Source organism: Prionailurus bengalensis, chromosome B2, assembly GCF_016509475.1.
Source record: "Prionailurus bengalensis isolate Pbe53 chromosome B2, Fcat_Pben_1.1_paternal_pri, whole genome shotgun sequence".
Classification (NCBI taxonomy): domain Eukaryota; kingdom Metazoa; phylum Chordata; class Mammalia; order Carnivora; family Felidae; genus Prionailurus; species Prionailurus bengalensis.
In genome coordinates, this window is record NC_057349.1 from 534,308 (window position 1) to 553,941 (window position 19,634).

Below are 19,634 nucleotides of genomic sequence, written 5' to 3' on the forward strand. Positions count from 1 at the left end.
TTCTTGAAGAGTGAAGTTGGCCCAGTTGGGCAGGGCTCAGTGTAACAGCTCTGCTTTCTACTATATGGCCCTGCTAGACCACTGGGGTGGATTGTTGCAGTGCTCGTAGGTGTGTATGCGCATGTGTGGGAGTGGTGAAAATGGTGCCACCCTGCTACCCAGTCTGTTCTCCCTGATTGGCAATCACGCACCCATCCTCTGTCTTCAGCTCTCATACACTTCCCGCTTTTTCACTCTCTGTGACCAGGCCCCAGGTAGTACCACTCTCCCAAGTTTTGTCTCAGATGTGGCTATTTTCCCCAGCCCCTTACTTCTGAAGGACTGCGGCTTTGACCCATTCTGCCCCTCTGTGGGAGGGTCTCACTGAGCAATGGCCGAGTGAGCAATGGCCAAATATCGGCTGCACCCAAGGTATACCCTGGATTGTTGCCGGTGCCCCGAGACTGCAGCCAGGTGCCAGCCCATCCCAGAAAATGTTCACGGGACAGTGTAGCATCAGTGTTTCAGGGATTATGGAAAATCACAACACATATCAGGCACCAGGCTTCACCCTTAACTACCTTGCCCCAGCACCAGCAAATGTGGCTGCCTTCTGGGGTCTGCTGGGACCAGGTGGCTTCAACAGTCTCTACCAAATGTCCTTCTGGCAGTGGAACTGCTTTACCCCGTGTGGCCCCATATCCTCCCGGACCCCACTCTGTTCCTGGGGATTCGCCCTTCCCACCAGAGCACCTCCAGGTATCGAGCTGTGGAATTGCCTCCTTTGTCCTCCCCTTGTTTACAGTCTTAATGGAATTTAAATCCTCTCATTTCTCCTTTCTCCTTTGTCCCTTTTTAGTTTAGTCCCTGCAGCTGTTTCCAGTTTTCCCCTTTCTCTCCAGCTGTTTTCGGGGATGGGTGCCTTTCCTGTATGCTCCTTCTCCCACCCCCCAGTCTCCGTCCTCTCTCCACCTGCAAAAGTAGTTCCCTACCTTTCGTGGCTTCTTGCTCCTCAAGTTCAGCTCTCCACGCTGCATACCTGCTGAATTCTGTGGTTCAGGTTGTGCAGATTGTTGTGTTAATCCTGCAATCAGTTTTCTAGGTGTGTAGGGTGGTTCAGTGTTGGTCTGGCTGTATTTCACGGACACGAGACAGAAAAAAGCTTCCATGCTGTTTCACATCTTGGCTCCTTCCCATACACTATCTTCAGTCAGGCTCCCAGAAGCAGATTCTGACATGAGCTCTTAGCAGGAGTGGAGTGAAGGAGGCAAGGCAGAGTAGGAAAGCTAAGCAAGGGTGATGCAAGCATTGGTCTTGTCCCTGAGGAGACCTGCATACAAATTTTGTGGTAGCATCCAGTTTCACATCAAGGCAGGGAGCCAGCCTTTGCCACCCTATGTCAGTCAGTCACTGGCCTCTGGCTGCTCTGGAGAGAGAGGATGGCTCACTTTCTAATGAGAGTAATACTTCAGCAGAGGAGATCTGTGCTCAACATTAGAATCTGTCAGTGTCAATCAACACATCAGGAGCCTGCAAAGAACAAAAGTTATAGTTGTTTTACTTGTCACACAAAAAGCATTTGATAAAGGTCAGCATGTGTTTATGACTCCAAAACTTTACTAAAGTAATAATAAAAGAGAATTTCACACAGTTACTAAGTGTTATATGTGAACAAACCAGAGCAATCACCTGTAATGGGGAAACTACAGATGCTTTCCTGTAGGGTTAGGATGTCCACTACCATTGCTGTTTCTTTGCCAATATTAGTCCATCCTATCAGGCGAGATCCAGAAACATGTTATGTAATGATTAAAAAGAGATGAGACTTTATATGTACCATGAACTCTCTAGAAATCAAAGAGAATCAATAGACTAAGAAGAGAGTTCACCAAAATTTCTGGATAATGATATAGTAGAGAGAAGATGCAACTGATATTATAGCATACAGAATTAATTTATTAGAGATACATAGAACTATATGGACAAAGTATTAAATTGTTTGAACTGGCATGAGTAAAGATTTGTATAAAATGAATAAAAATGGACCAGTTTTTTTACACCATACACAAAAATAAATTAAAAATGTATGGAAGACCTAATGTGAGAGAGGAAACCATCAAAATCTTGGAGGAGAAAACAGGCAGTAACTTCTTTGATCTCAGCCACAGCAGCTTTATTAGATAGTTCTTGTGAGGCAAGGGAAACAAAAGCAAACATTAACTATTGGGACCTCATCATGATAAAAAGCTTCTGCACAGCAAATTAACAATGAAAGCTAAAATGCAACTGACGGAATAGGAGAAGATATTTGCAAATAGCAAATCTGATAAAGGGTTTGTATACAAAATCTATAAAGAACTTACCAAACTCAACACCCAAAAAACATATCCAGTTAAGAAATGGGCAGAAGACATGAACAGACACTTTTCCAAAGAAGACATCCAGATGGCTAACAGAAACATGAAAAAATGCTCAAAATCACTTATTATGGAAATACAAATCAAAACCAGGATGAGATACCACCTCACACCTGTCAGAGTGGTTAAAATTAACAACTCAAACAACAATAGATGTTAGCAAGGATGTGGAGAAAGAGGAACCCTTTTGCACTGTTGATGGGAATGCAAACTGATACAGCCACTCTGGAGAACAGTGTGGAGGTTCCTCAAAAAATTAAAAATAGAACTATCCTACAACACAGCAATTGCACTACTAGCTATTTATCCAAAGGATATAGGAGTGCCTGTTTGAGGGGCACAGGCACCCCAATGTTTATAGCAGCACTACCGTCAACAGCCAAATTATGGAAAGAGCCCAAATGCCCATTGACTGATGAATGGATAAAGAAGACATGGTGTGTGTGTGTGTGTGTGTGTGTGTATTCCATTAGATATATAATGGAATATTACTTGGTGTTGAAAAAGAATGAAATCTTTTCCACAATGTAGATGGAACTGGAGTATATTATGCTAAATGAAAAAACTCAGAGAAAGCCAAGTACCACAAGATTTCACTCATATCTGGAATTTAAGAAACAAAAGAAACAAGCAAAGTGGGAAAAAGAGAGAAACCAAGAAAGAGACTGTTAACTACAGAGAACACACTGGTGGTTTCCAGAGGGGAGGTAGGGGGTGGGATGAAATAGGTGATGGAGATTAAGGAGAGCACTTGCTGGGATGAGCACTGAATGTTGTATGGAAGTGTTGAATCACTAAATTCTATACCTGAAACTGATATTACACTGTATGCTAACTAATTGGGATCTAATTAAAACTTTAAAAAATATTTACATAAATTAAGTTATTATGTGTCTTTGGCTAGAGACACATTAAAATATGTCAATTTTCTCCTACATAATTTATAAGTTGATACAATGAACTTAAACTTCTAAATATTGTATGAGGGTAATTTTTGAATATGAAAAAAAATTAAAGGAAGAATTGTCCAACCTGACAGTAAGACATATTATAAGGCCTATTAATAGAAAATCATGTTCTTGGCTCAGAAACAAAAGTCCCGTGGGGCAGAGATCTCAGAGACAGCCAGGTATCTGGGTGGAGACAGAATGAATACTAATCATGGAACTACAACAAATGGAGAAAGTTTGGGAGGACTTTGGAAAAACCAGATCACTAAATGCAAAAAACTAAAATTAGATTTCTAACTTTCAGTCTGTAAAAAAAGATGAACTGTGTAAGAAGAATGGGTTAAAAACAAAAATTTAAATTTGAAAACTATGAAGTTAATATAAAAGTATAAGAGAATATATTTGTGACCTAGCATGAGGAAAAACTTCCTAAATAAGCCTCAAAATGCACAACCCAGAACCTGAGAAATCACAGATTTTATCGTGACCCAATCAAAGGTTTGTTTCTATTAAAGACATTATACAGTTAACACACAGATGGTAGATGACTAGAAGTTATTTGCAAACACTAAGATTTATAAGTGACTGATGATGTCCTATACAAATAAGGAAATCCTACAAGGGAATAAGAAAAGGTGGGAAACTTAATCAAGAATATGTAGGAAGGGTAAACAGAGGCAGGTTGAGAGGAGAGAAAACCCGAATGGCTGAGGAAGCAATGTCTTCACGGAGATGTTCAAGACTGCTGGTGACCTGAGTAAGGCAGGTCACAACAAGGACGTGTACGGAGCCTGGTGTGCTGCTGTGGACGGCACACGTATCCCTGGGGGAAATGGTAGAGTTGTGAAGACCAATTCTGTGCAATTTACACTTTCCTGAAAGCTTCACTGTGCTGTCAGGGCACTTCCCTTCGCACGAGGTGCGTCCGGGCCAGATGATGGTCTCTAGCTTCCCAGAGGGATAAAGTGTGTGATACATAATGATGGGACAGATTTCGGAATGATGGGATTATATTCTACAGTCATCATGGTGGTGTCAGGAACTAAATTGCTTTGAAAATGGCTTAACATCATAACATGTGGATTGGGAGGGAGAAGTGGTCTCCAGACATTTTTGTTCCTCAATCAATTTTATTAAAAAGCTTTTTAGCACAATGTGCTGTGTGTCTTACAAGATGTTAGGGTATGACGTCTCTGTTTCAGCTGGGATCTCAAAGCCAACGGGCAAATCTACCAAAAGTAAGGTTCTACATCACCAACTTTTGCACAACTTGCAAAGAAGTGGATATTTAAAGAACTGATTCAGTGGCTGCAGAGTTAATCTGTGTGTTAACTTTCCTTGGTGAGACTGGGTGTGCTGTATAAGCCTCCCCAGCTCCAGAAGGAAATGAGGCTGCTTCTCCTTAAGTCAGCAGAGAAAAAGATTGTATTATCTGCCTGGGATTTTAGTGCCCGAGGCTGATATTCTGCGCTGTGGCAAAGTGGCAAGGAAGTAGCGAGCTGCACATCCTCGGCTGGTGGGGAAGGGATGCAAGAAACTTCTCACTGGTCAGCTGGGGCCGAGAGGAGCAGTTCTGATTCCTCATGAGATGTCCTGAAGCAGGGCTATGACGGAAGCAGAGCTGCTGGATGGAGCCTCCGCGGCAGGAATCACCGCGAGTGTGTCTCAGGACTTGTGCCCAGAGGTCCCGGTGGTGTATCTCCAAGGCTCTGGAAGGGGCCCCGCAAGATACGGGATCTTCTGCATCAAGGGTCACAGGCTTGCGCATCCGCTCCCGCGCGCTGCACTGGCCCTCGGGGACCGAGGAGACGCTCAGGTACAAGACCCCTCGTTCGGTCTCCGGGGGCCATCATTATCGCCACTCCTTGTGCTCATAAAAGCAGCTCCATGGCACATTCTGAGTCTGAATGGTAACCTTCACTCCTTTGGCGTGTTTTCCATCACGGGCGAGTAAGTGTTCTCTAATTCCCCAGCTAGACTCCTCTTCTGTTGAAGACACGCTCCCCCATGCCTTGCTCTGGGGAGTGTGATGAGCCCAGGGAGGACGGAGGCTGACTGTGTGCGAACCAGGGGCTTCCTTCCTTTCGGGTGACTTGATATCACTCAGAAGGTCCCTCTACTGGTTTGCTGCTTCCTTATTAAATAAAAGGTAGTGTCTTTATTCTGCGAAAATAGAGAAGAGACTAAAGTGCCACGTACTGTGGACAAGTGTCAGAAACACGCCCTGCCTGGGTTCATCACAAGCAGACTCTCTCACGTGTCCCTGCGTGCTGGGTATTATTTCTGAGGCCCTGGCAGTGCTCAGCAGTTTCTGTGTTTGCTGTGTGATATCAGTTGTAAGTAAGGGATTGCATAATATACTTTGATAATTCTGGCCAGTTAACACTGTATTTCTAAGGTTCCTGTTTTGAGAACTCTGTCTAATGAAGACGCACCGAGTCTGTTAGAAGGAAGCAAGGGAGTCGGGACTTTCTCATGGATTTTCTGAGGCCAATTCTTTATGGGTCCTCAGTGGCCATCCTTGAGACCTTGGTGTGCTGTGAACCCCTGGAAACGTTTATTTTTTTTCTTGTATTATGCCAGATTTCTTCGTCTTGGATAAGAGAGGGAAGAGATGTTTTCCTGTAAGTCTGTGTGAAATATCTGTGCTCCACCTGGAGAATTATGACCCGTGGTCTCGTCCGTGCTGGGGTCGATCCACACCCACGGTGTCACCTGTAAAGTGACTTGAGTGCCACCCGGGGGACATTGTTCCAGATTTGGAGGAAGGGTAATTCTTTTTTTTCTAGTTTGCTAACTGTGTGAGCTTAAAAGCATTAGTTATCTTCTGTCATTTTTAGTTTCCTCAACAATAACTCATGACTATATGGGAATAAAATGATTTGGCAGATGTGAAACCTTTTTTCTAAGTTCTACAGCTTTATGAATATGTAAGGAAGAGAAGGAACTCTCTCTCTCTCTCTTTTTTTTTTTTTTCTTGGAAATTCTGCTGGAGTGCCTGGCATTCCCACAGTGGTGATCCATTACCCAATGTGAAACCACTGTGTCCCCAAGTAACCTGTGAGGAAACAGATGAGTAAAACAGGACAAGTGTCCCCCAGGATTAAGGCCACGTAGATGACATAAATCACACAAATACATTCAGGGTGTAGTTGAGATCTAAACAGAAGCCCGTAGTTCTCAGGAAGGGGGAAACATAATTTTCAGTGGAAGGAAACAGTCACCTTTGAGCTGAGCTTTGAGGAAATGAAGATTGGCAGATAGAAATGGGGCAGGAGGAAGGACAGCTGGGCTCAGTAGATGCAAATGATGAAAAGGGTGGATCCTGAAAAACTAAAGAAAAGATACTGTGGTTTCCAGGTGGTCCTGTCAGGGCGGAGCACTGTGTGAATTATGTCACCCGCCCCTGCAGGACAGCTCACCCAGCACATGGGGCTGGGAAGGACATGGTTGGGGGACCAGATGATTGTGGGGCAGACAAGCCTGGGGACCCAGATGACAGGGTGGTGAGGGAGAAGAAGACCTGGGGAAGGGGCTGGGGTGGTGCAAGCCCCTCTGTCTGCTGACTCCTGTTCCCTTCCTAGACCTGTGCTGTGTGGGACGTGGGTTTCCAGCAGGGAAACCTTCCTTGAAGGGTGGTCTGGCAGGAAAGTTGGTCCTGTGATGGCAGTGCCATTGTCATGCATTAACTGAAATCAAGGAACTGCCTGTATTTCTTCCTGTCTTTCTCCTCCTTCCTCCCTGTCCCGGTTTGCTGCTGCTTTATCCAGCCCATGAGTTCTGGAAGCCAGTGCTCACTCCCTGCTCCCCGCTGTCCCATCCACACCAACCGTGTCATACTGACCTATTAGAGCTTGTCTCTCTAGGACCACTTTTCCTTTTGTCCAAGACAATCACTATTTCTCTGACGTATTTCCGTGCATTATCTCAAAGTTTCCTCAAACACCACACAGCTGACACTGAACCCATGATTTTCCCTTGGAGCCAGGCCCCTTCCAGCTTTCCCTGTGCTGGTCACTGACCCTGCCACCCATGTAGTCGCTCAAACCAGGAACCTAGGTCAGCACAGCACAGTCCTCAAGGTTGCTAACTGAAATGTATATCTGTGTAACTTTAGGCAAATTATTTAATCTCTCTGAAGCTTATTTTTTTTTAATGTGGGCTTGTAACATGGGCATGATGTGCTATTTCATGGGCTTTTGTGTTTGGTGTCAGAATGGGAGGCTTTAAGGCTTGTGGAGCCACTGGTCAGTCCATGTATGTCCATGGTGATTATTGTTCCTAATTCACTGTCTTCCTCACTTTGTACCCCAAATTCACAAATTGTGTCTCCTAATATCCCTCCACTGCCTCTTTTTCCTCTGACTCAGTCCTTACCACTATAGTCTGAAATACTATCACCTCCTATCTGGACAACTGAAACAGTGACCTTGTTCTGTCCACTACTCCCCCTTCCAGTCCATTGTCCATTCAGCGGCCAGAAGGGCCTTCCAGAACATGGACATCTCTGGTCCCTGAAATATCCTCCTTCTGACGTTAGATCCTGAATGACTCCAACCCCACCCGAGCGCCTCCTGGCCCTCCTGGCCCTCCCCCTCATTCTGGGCTCCTGGGCCTCCCAGCTTCATGCTGCCTCCAGCCTCCAGACTTCACACGCAAGTCACCTTGATCTGCCTAACCCCTGCTCATACCTGACATTTCAATCCATGTTTTCTCAGGGAAGTTTTTTGATGACATCTCTGGATCAGGGTAGACCCTATGCTGTTTTCCTTTAAATCAATTATCACAGTTTTTAATATATTTTTAAAAAACTCTTTGGTAAATTTATAACCCCAATATGCATTCTCCTGAAGGTATGGTCAAATTCCGCTTTGTTCATCTTTTCATTTTTAGCACAAACCACCAGGCCCGGCAGAGAGTAGTTTCTCAAAACATAGTTGTTGAATAAAATGAGCAGGGCGCGTTAGCCTAGCAGGTTGGTCTAATTTATCCTCAGAAGTAGGAGGCAGGGCTACAAAAATAAGTGTAGGCAGAGTTTAGGGATGAGAGAAAAGACAGACTAGGGACCAGGGCTTAGGGATTCTTTTGTTGATGGAACAAAGTTGTCCTGGAGACTTCAGGGAAATTTAAGCCTTTATCCGGCGTGTTCTCACTCTTCTGGAAATGTCCAGAGTAGTTCACAGGGAGAGGAGCCTGCAGTGAAAACAATAGCACCAGCAACCTGGCACGCGGGCACAGGATGGCCAAAGCAGTGCTGTTTGAATAAAGACCCAGTACCCCCTTCATTCCTCAACAGTTTACTTCTCTCTTTAGATCCTATAATTTGCTTCTGATATCAAACTGCAAAACTAATTCTTGAATTAGAACTTGAGCCTTTTGAACTAAGGGATTCTTTGTGTAACCATTTGAGTTTTACCAAGGGCTTTTATTAACTGACAAAGTCTAGAACAGTATTCTTTAATAGCATGATTACAAACATTCAATTAATGTACAGCTGGGCCAGGAAATAACAACTCTACTGAGAGCCAGTGTTCAAATAAACATATTCAAGTAAAAGACCAGATGATTAGTACCAGTTAGACTCAATCATCAAGACACTACAGATAGTATATCACCATTAATAGAGATATAAGCCATAAAAAGTTTGAAACTAATGAAAATAATCCAAGTGTATGAATATAAACCACATTAAAAGTATTTTTAGAGAACATTCTGTTCTCATCAGTTAAGGGAAATTAATTTTTAGACACTCAGTTGAAAGTATATTAGCTCGAGAAAGATAAAACTGTCTTTCTTCTCCACCCAATGCCTATATAACTCTGCCAGACATTTATTTCGCTGAGACTCAGTGTTTTCATCTAGAAACTGGAACGTGACTGTCCGTGTGGACACGAGTGCCCCCTCTGTGTGGGTCCTGCTGTGACTGTCCACATGGGCACAAGACCCCCTCCACGTGGCTCCTGTGGTGACTGTCCGTATGGATGCTGAATCCTGTATTAGCCAAATGGCTCTTCAAATTTTCAGATCACCCAGTCTCTAATTTATTGGAATGAATCTCTTGGAAAGTTTTTTAAAATATAGGTAACCTAACCCAAAATTCAGGTATTCTAATTCAGTGTGCTTATTACTAAAGCTTATCATAACAAATTAAATAAAGAAAACAATATAAATATCCGTTAATAAGGGTGGGTATATGAAAAGTTTGTTGTATTCATATGAAGACCTGTATATAACTCAAATATCATGATTCGGGAGAATATTTATACTCCTGGGAAATCATGACAATATGGCGTTTGAGGAAAAAGCAGGTTAGAACATATACTTTCTGAGCCTTGTTTTAAATATTTATGCAACGTGGGCCGCCTGGCTGGCTCAGTTGGGTAGGCGTCTGACTTTGGCTCAGGTCACGATCTCAGGATTGTGGGTTTGATCCCCGCATCAGGCTCTGTGCTGAAAGCTCAGAGCCTGGAGCCTGCTTTGGATTCTATGTCCCTCTCTCTGCCCCTCACCCACTCATGCTCTGTCTCCATCTCTCAAAATAAATAAATGTTTTTAAAAAATATTTATGCACCGAAAATTTCTTAGGAGGACACAACCCAAATCACCAGTAAAGGGTTTTAGTGGAGAAATGAAGGGTTTTGTCTGGAGACTTGCACACACTGTGTTCACAGCTCATTGAGACAATGCAGGTGGACCTGACCCGTTACTGTTAACACAGGGCTCTTAGGATGTATGGTGCCCCTTATGGTGTTTTTTTTCTAATTAAATGCTGTCTGTGTTGTGTATGTTTGAGGTTTTATTTACAAGGGAAACACTGGATACACTTATGTCTGTGTGTGGTGGTAGGTTTGAGCTCTGGAGGACGCTGCCGTTCTGGGCTGGAATCTGAAGTCATTGGGATGACTGTCCTCTGTAACACTCTTCTCTTGTTCTGCAGACCATTGCTGCTGCAGTACATGATTACTGCAGTCAGTGTTTCTTTTTGCCCAATCCCCAAAAGGAAACCAGCGGCATGGAAGGAAAGAATCAAACAGTTCTGTCTGAATTTATCATTTTGGGATTCTCTGATCTAACTGATTTACAATTTTTACTTTTCACCATCTTCTTTCTGACCTATATCTGTACTTTGGGAGGAAATATCTTCATTATCCTGGTGACTGGGGCTGATCCACATCTACACACCCCCATGTATCATTTTCTGAGGAATTTGGCCTTTCTTGACATCTGCTACACCACCACCAACGTCCCCCAGATGATGGTGCATCTCCTGTCAGCGAAGAAGAGCATTTCCTATTTGGGTTGCATGGCACAGCTTTTTGCATTTATTTTCTTCGTGGGATCAGAGTGTCTCCTCCTGGCAGCCATGGCGTATGACCGTTACATTGCAATCTGCAAACCTCTACGGTACTCAGTGATTATGAACAGGGCCCAGTATGGCCGCTTAGCCGCCTCGTGTTGGACTGGGGGTTTCCTCAACTCAGTGGTGCACACAGCACTGACCTTCCACCTGCCCTTCTGTGGCAACAACCAGATTCAGTATTTCTTCTGTGACATCCCCCCTTTGCTGCTGTTGTCTTGTGGGGACACTTCTGTCAATGAGTTGGCATTGCTATCCATTGGGGTCTTCATTGGGTGGGCTCCTTTCTTGGGTATCGTCCTCTCCTACCTCTATATTATCTCTACCATCTTGAGGATCCGCTCCTCAGAGGGGAGGCAAAAGGCATTTGCCACCTGTGCCTCTCACCTGGTCATTGTCCTTCTGTACTACGGTAGTGCCATCTTCACATACGTGCGGCCCGTCTCAACATACTCGCTGGAGAAAGATAGACTAATCTCTGTGTTATACAGTGTCATTACCCCCATGCTAAACCCTGTAATTTACACACTGAGGAATAAGGACATCAAAGGGGCCGTGAAGGTGTTGGGGAGAAGGTGGAAGCCACCGATCCCTTCTTTTGAGATGTAACTTTCACTCACCTGTAACCAATATTCTTGTATCAGATAATTAGCTTTTCCCAGCAGCTGTCTGTACTGAAACTCAACCTACAAGTTCACTGCAGCCTGGGGACAGAGAGTGACCAGCTGACACACTGAAGCCTTAGTGACCGTATTCTTGAGCTTCAGCTAGTCCTGTGGGAGAGACATGGATGTTGCTCTTTTTAGATCTTTTCTTCTTCGCGAGACTGTCCATTCCCAAATCCTTCATTCTAAAGACGATGCCACTCTTTCACGCAATATGTGCTTGGTGGACATCACGTCCTGGTACTTCCTTCCTTTTTGTACGACCTCTTACATGTTGAGGAATATGAAACGCTTTCTCCTAATGCTCCTTATGTGTTCGTTATATTTCTCTTCCTATTGCTTAAGTCATGCTTTTGGCTCTTCTTTCTGTATTAGGTTCTTCTTAAGAAAGCGTTGTAACCAGGGCACTGAGTTCACATTACAGCGGTTTTGACAGTGCTGTGTGAGCCACCAGCTGCATGGGTCCGTGACCATTCATATTCATGCTGGAAAGAAGATAGTCATGGTTTCTCAATTCCAGTTTATATTCCTTACTCTGTCCCAGAAGCGGGATATGCTAAAGGAATTTTTCTAGAAATAAGCCCCCACGGCAGTTCGCTATATTGTAAGGTACTTTGAATTCAGGAAATCTTTATCTAAAGTTTAGAACACAGAATCAGAGAAAAGTATACAGAAAGGTAACTGCAGATTTTGGGGGGAATAGAAACTCTTTGCTGCATAGTAGCTATAGTTAGACAAGAGAGTAGGAATTACATGTGCTAAAAGTGAAGGTACTGCCTCTACTACAAAGCTGTCATCATCAAGACAGCATGGTATTGGCACCAAAACAGACACATAGACCAATGGAATAGAATAGAAACCCCAGAACTAGACCCACAAACGTATGGCCAACTCATCTTTGACAAAGCAGGAAAGAACATCCAATGGAAAAAAGACAGCCTCTTTAACAAATGGTGCTGGGAGAACTGGACAGCAACATGCAGAAGGTTGAAACTAGACCACTTTCTCACACCATTCACAAAAATAAACTCAAAATGGCTAAAGGACCTAAATGTGAGACAGGAAACCATCAAAACCTTAGAGGAGAAAGCAGGAAAAGACCTCTCTGACCTCAGCCGTAGCAATCTCTTACTCGACACATCCCCAAAGGCAAGGGAATTAAAAGCAAAAGTGAATTACTGGGACCTTATGAAGATAAAAAGCTTCTGCACAGCAAAGGAAACAACCAACAAAACGAAACGGCAACCAACGGAATGGGAAAAGATATTCGCAAATGACATATCGGACAAAGGGCTAGTATCCAAAATCTATAAAGAGCTCACCAAACTCCACACCCAAAAAACAAATAACCCAGTGAAGAAATGGGCAGAAAACATGAATAGACACTTCTCTAAAGAAGACATCCGGATGGCCAACAGGCACACGAAAAGATGTTCAGCGTCACTCCTTATCAGGGAAATACAAATCAAAACCACACTCAGGTATCACCTCACGCCAGTCAGAGTGGCCAAAATGAACAAATCAGGAGACTATAGATGCTGGAGAGGATGTGGAGAAACGGGAACCCTCTTGCACTGTTGGTGGGAATGCAAATTGGTGCAGCCGCTCTGGAAAGCAGTGTGGAGGTTCCTCAGAAAATTGAAAATAGACCTACCCTATGACCCAGCAATAGCACTGCTAGGAATTTATCCAAGGGATACAGGAGCACTGATGCATAGGGCCACTTGTACCCCAATGTTCATAGCAGCACTCTCAACAATAGCCAAATTATGGAAAGAGCCTAAATGTCCATCAACTGATGAATGGATAAAGAAATTGTGGTTTATATACACAATGGAATATTACGTGGCAATGAGAAAAAATGAAATATGGCCTTTTGTAGCAACGTGGATGGAACTGGAGAGTGTGATGCTAAGTGAAATAAGCCATACAGAGAAAGACAGATACCATATGGTCTCACTCTTATGTGGATCCTGAGAAACTTAACAGGAACCCATGGGGGAGGGGAAGGAAAAAAAAAAAAAGGTTAGAATGGGAGAGAGCCAAAGCATAAGAGACTTAAAAACTGAGAACAAACTGAGGGTTGATGGGGGGTGGGAGGGAGGAGAGGGTGGGTGATGGGTATTGAGGAGGGCACCTTTTGGGATGAGCACTGGGTGTTGTATGGAAACCAATTTGTCAATAAATTTCATAAAAATAAATAAATAAATAAATAAATAGCAATAAATAAATAAATAAATAAATAAATCATTAAAAAAAAAAGTGAAGGTACTAACTTTCTGCTTTTTCTGTGTTATCACCATGTAGGGGACAGACATGAAGGCAAGACACGTGGACAGGCAAAATGGTGCAGGAAAGAAATACAGGAAAGGGAGGGAAAATGACAGATAAGGACAGAGGCTTGGAGGTGGGGAGAAGAAGCTGCTTGCAACGTAGGGAGTAGGGGGCTGGCAGGTGGGGAGAAGAGGCTCAGGGTGGAGGGGCCACCATCCCTCACCTTTCTCCTGCTCCTATGAGTGGCTCACGCCTCTAGCCGGTGTCCTGATTCCCCATCTGTGTCCTGTCTGGTGTTGGCGGAGTGCCTGTGCTGGCCACCTGTCCCTGTGCACCTGTCCCTTCTGCGGCCCTCTCCTACCGTGCCTCTGTGCAGACCCCCTGTCTTCATCTGACGACTGTCTGCAGCCTGTGTGTTCGGTGTTCTAGCAACTGCCTCCTTACAACCTTATCTCCTTTAGAAACTCTGAATAACCCTTCCCCACTCAGGGCTCAGGATTCATATTCCCAGTTTTTTCATCCAATTCCTCATCTATGGCTTGCTTTCCATTTTCCTTTATAGTGTCTTTTAAAAAGCAAAGGTGTTTACTTTTGATGAATTCCAATTGCTCATCATATTTTTCTTTCCTTGACTGTTAGTTCTTTGGGTTTTTGTACTCTAAGACATCTTCACCCACCATAGAACCACAAAGTACTTTCCTGTAGCTTTTATATTTAGGTCTATGATCCAACTCAAATTAATTGTTGATGTAATGTTGAGGGTTATTATTTTTGTTCTGAAAACATACCTGTGTTTTGTTGCATTATTGCCACACACCTTGCAGAAAAGACTAACATTTCCACCTTGCATTATCTTGACACCTTGGTAAAAGTTAATCAGGCACATATATCTTGTTCTATGTGGATGCTTTACGTTGTTCTATTTAAGCTTAGCCAGCCAAAGACCACCAGGTGTAACCTGTAGTCTGACAAAAATCAGATTTACTGATTTGCAGTGAGGGAGGGTCCTCCAGAGCAACCAGTATGCATCACACTTGACCACAGAAAGGAAGCAAGTGTCATTGGTAAGGTGTGGTTCCCATCTGAAGAAATCTGAGCAGGGTCTACGGGAAGCAGGGGTGATTTCTAAATGGGGTGCGCTGTGGAGAAGGGTTTGGGAGAAGCAGGAATTTACAAGAGGCTTGGTGCTCTCCTGTGGCCAGGCCTGTTTAGCAGTTAGGTGCCCCAGCCAGAGATGGCATAGTAAATCTGGGTGCTCCTGAGAAGAAAGCAGCCATCCCCTGAAATGCTCCTGTATGCCCTGCTGACTTTGCAGGTGGCATATCCGTGTCTGCCCTTCAGCATGAATAATGGCAAGGCTGCTTTCTCCATCATTTCAAGCTGATTTTCACTCTTTCTCTCCCACACAAGTTCTTCTATTTTTGGTACCATGATCTATTCATCTACCGACCCCACATAGTCAGGTCAGGCTTACTGTAGCTCTGTAGTTAGTCTTGAGGTAGGTGTTTAAATACTCCAATTTATTCTTTTTCAAGAATGTTTGGGTCATGCCAAGTATCTTTGTATTTACAAATCAATTTTAAAACCAATTTATCAATTTCTACTCAAAAGCCTGCTGGAGTTTTATAAGCATTGAAAGTATAGATCAATTTGGAGAGACTTTATATAGAGCAGTGTTTCCTGATCTTTTGAAATTATCCCCCTAAGGAGGCTTTACCCTATTCCCCCCTAATCATCCCATCCCCATGACATTTTCATATCTCAGATATACTGTGTAGTTGTTCATGGACTGTGGCCTTTGGAGGGACATGAGTCATTTTGATATCTAAGAATTTTTTTGTATCCCAAGAGCCAATGTCTACCCCCTTGGGATCCACGTCATCCCAGTTTAGGTTACGTGATGCACATTAGCATGTTTTATCTCTCCATTTACTTGTGCTTTCAAATTCTTCAGCACTGATTTCTAGTCTTCAGTGTGGAGATGCTTCCATGTCGTTTCGGTGAAATTCATTCCAAAATATTTTATGGTTTGTGTTTATGCTCTTGCTTCTGGTTCTCTTCTTTAAATTTGATTTCGCAGCTGTTTGTTGCTGGTGTATAGAAATACAGGAACACAAATGATTTTGTGTAATAATATTATCTACTGAAAGCTTGTTAATTTTTCTTTTTTTCCCCAGTAACATATTTTAATGAACTAATTTTGTATTAGTCTCAAGCACATACATTTAAAAGATAACAATACAGGGGTGCCTGGGTGGCTCAGTCAGTTAAGTGTCTGACTTTGGCTCAGGTCATGATCTGGCGGTTTGTGGGTTCGAGCCCCACCTCAGGCTCTGTGCTGTCAGTGAGGAGCCTGCTTGGGATTCTCTCTCTCCTCTTTTCCCCCCCTCTCCCACTTGCACTCTAAGTTAAAAAAAATAAGACAATACAGGTATGCAACATATGTTATTTAGTTGGTCAGGGGTTTAGGCTCTTTGCCTAACCAAGTTCACAACTTCCTGGAAGTGAGCCCATAGTCTACTCCTTTACCTACAGCATAAGGTGTGGGGTCTGGAAGAAGGGAATCAATGAATTTGTGTATTATCTCACCAAACCTCGAGTTTTAAGATGAGAACATCTTATTTTCTGGTTAGATTAAAAAAAAACACCTCTCCAACTCTTAGAAATAGAAAATGTGTGCCTTTGTGCATACAATTAACAAATGCCACAGTTCCTGGCATCCATCAGTTAACGCATCTAACATGAGGGTGCATGTAGCTCTTTTCACTTGTCCTTCTTGTGAAGATTCACCAACATCAAAATTTTCAGACTATCAATGGAAGTCTTATCTCTCAAAGACATCAGTTCCAAACACAGTTTGTCTGTATGACCTAAGCAACTTTCTTTGGGTGTCCTCTTGTTAATTTTTCTTACTAGTGTCTGCCTTTCTTCCTTTTTCTCTTCCTTCCTTCCTTCCTTCCTTCCTTCTTTCCTTCCTTCTTCCTTCCTTCCTTTCCTTCTTGTCTTGTCTTTTTATTTCTTGTTAGTAACATACAGTGAAGTATGGCTTCAGGAATAGAGTCCAGTGATCCATCACTTACATGCAACAGCTAGTTCTCATCTGAACAGGTGCACTCCTTAATGTCCATTCCCCATCTAGCCCCTCCCCCACACACCTTCTTCCATCAACCTTCAGTTTGTTCTCTGTTAAGAGCCTCTTGTGGTTTATTTCCTTTCTCATTTCTCTTCCCCCTCTCCATAGCTTGTTTTGTTTCTTAAATTCCACATATGAGTGAAATTGTATGGTATCTGTCTTCTTCTGATTGAGTTACCTCACAGCATATTTCAAGTAGGTTTTGTTTTGTTTTGGTAGATTCCAAAGGCATTTTTATGGCAACATTATGTTTCAAATATAAAGAAAGTTTTACTTCTTCCTTTTCAACCTTTTTTTTTCTTTTTTGCACTAAGACTGTCAATAAAATGTTGAATAGAAATGGTAAGAGCTGACATCTTTTGCTTCTGATATTTTATTATTTATATTTCTAATTTCTATCTTCCCTTTAGTTTTCTTTGTCAATATTGCTAGAGGCCTATTATTTTAATTATTTTTTAAAGAACTAGCATTTGGTTATATTGATTTTTCTATCTTGCTTTTCTCTTTTCAATTTCATTGATTACTATTCTTTCTTATTTTCATTCATCTACATGATTTGGGTTCCTTTTCTATTCTTTTTCCATTTTCTTAAGGTTGAAGTTTAAATTATTAATTTGAGAACTTCCTTATTTTCTAATAGAAGCATTTAAGCACAACCTGAGCTACATTTCACACATCTTACAATTACATTTTGATTTTGATCTGATTCAAGTATTCATTGATTTCCCTTGAGACTTTCTCTTTGATCAAGAGAATTCTTTAAACTTTGTAGAAGAAAGATAACCTACTATGTTTACTATTGCTGTTCCCTTCCTTCACTCCTGATTTTACAAATTTCCTCTGGTATTATTTCCCTTCTGTCTGAATAACTTCCTTTAGTAATTCTTTCAGTGACGTTCTTGTGAATATCACCCCTTTGGGTTTTAACTAATCTGAGAACATTTCTATCTGACATCATTCCTTAAGGAAAAGCACTGTATAATCATTCCACTTTCTTCTGGTCTTCATTGTTTCTAACTTTTTTTTTAAGTTTATTTTTTTTGAGAAAGAGGGAAAGCAAGTGGAGGAAAGGCAGAGAGAGAGGGAGACACAAAATCTGAAGAAGTCTCCAGGCTCCGTCAGCACAGAGCCTGACACCAGGCTTGAACTCATGAACTATAAGATTATGACCTGACCTGAAGTCACTTAACCGACAGAGCCACCCAGGCACCCCTGGCCTTCATAGTTTCTATTGAGTAATCTGCAGGTATTCAAATCACTAGTCTATAGTTGATCTTTTGTTTTTGTTTGGCTGTTTATAGTATTTCCTCTTTAATTTTCATTATTATTTCTGGTTGTAGATTGTTTTGGGAGCATTAATCTTGTTTAGAGTTGTCTCAGCTTCTTGAATCTGTAGAATTATATTTTTTACCAAACTTAGGAAGTTTTTCATTATTATTTATTCTAATATATATTTTTCAATATCACACATTTTTTTTTCCTTCCTACCAGGACTCTGGTGACAGAAATGCCACCTTTTGTTATTGTCTCACAGATTTCCAATGCTCTGTTAATTTTTTCCTAGTATTTTCTGTCTTTTCCTCATGTTGGATCATTTTTGCTGACCCAAATTTAAGTTTATTCCCTCTGTTTTTTCATCTCCATTCTGCCACTGAGTCCATCCAACAGTATTTATTTTCGTGATTGTAGTTTAGTTCTAAAGTTCCCATTTGTCTTTTCTTTTTTTTGCTAAGACACTCTATTACTCCATATTTTTTTATGAGTGTTTTCAATCGCGTGCTTAAACATCTTTACATCTGCTTTAAATTCTTTGTCAGATAGTCCAACATCTCTGTCTTCTCAGTATTGGCATCTATTGATTGTCTTTCCCTGGAAGTTGAGATTCTTTTGTTCTTTGTATGCTGAATATTTTGGATTATATTCTAATTGTTTTGAATATTATAAGACTCTGGGTCTTGTTTCAATCCTAGGAGAGTACAGATGCCTTAGCAGGCAATTAATCCGGGTCAGTTCAAGCCTTGGGTTCCAGCCCACCTCTCTGGGCTATGGTTGTAATGTTGGTTCAATCTTCAAAAGTTTAAGTGTTCTTCAGATCAGTCCACTGAGTGTCCCATCAAGTTTACTTCTCCAAGTTTTTGCTCTGCTATTTAGTATCAGATTCACACATGCAAAACTTGTTCTCTCTCTTTTATCTCCCTGTAATATCTGATTCTGTGGGGTCCCGTTTTGGTCCTCTGGATGGAGATCTAGACCTCTAATTACGCTGCTCTGCCGTGAACTTCCTCCACTACACTTGGCTTGAGGAGCAGCAGGAAGAGAGAACATCAGCGGAGCTCTCGCGGGGACCGCCAGTGCGAGGGGTGGGGAGGTAGCTTCCCCTCTATCAGAAATTTTACTCTTGTGGATTCTGTTCCCACTGCTGCCACAGAATGGGCTGGGCATCACATCAGGACGGGCTCATTTGTAACTTCAGCTGTCGTGGGAGGCTTGGTCTGCAGCCTCAGCTCTCCCTGGGAGTCCAGCCTGCCAGAGATTTAAATGAATTTCTCTCTCTCTGTTCTTCCTATTGGTTATGTTCTCTCAAGAGCCTGGACTAGGAGAGCTTTTGGTATTCCTCCTTGTCAGCATTAGGAATTGCTCTTCACCTCCTTGAGCCAGAGACAGAGGGCTTCTAGAGCTTTCTCTGACTGGGCTGTGGTGCTGTGTTACTTCTGTTTCTGATTGTGTTGAACTCAGATTGGGAATTCTGGAGGAAAATATGGTCAACACTGCCAATTTGGCAGTTCTTCGAATTCTAGTATTCTTCCCTAACCCACCTGTTAATATTTAGTTTTTAGCTATCTTAATAGCTTCTCAAAT

General features: G+C 42.5%; 1 protein-coding gene across 1 annotated transcript; it reads left to right on the forward strand.

Moving 5' to 3' along the window:
• Nucleotides 1–10,351: 10,351 nt before the first annotated feature.
• LOC122490563 (olfactory receptor 5V1-like) lies at nt 10,352–11,312 on the forward strand. The gene has a single exon (XM_043593210.1). The coding sequence runs from the start codon at nt 10,359–10,361 to the stop codon at nt 11,310–11,312; it is 954 nt and encodes a 317-aa protein (XP_043449145.1). The 5' UTR covers nt 10,352–10,358.
• Nucleotides 11,313–19,634: the final 8,322 nt, after the last annotated feature.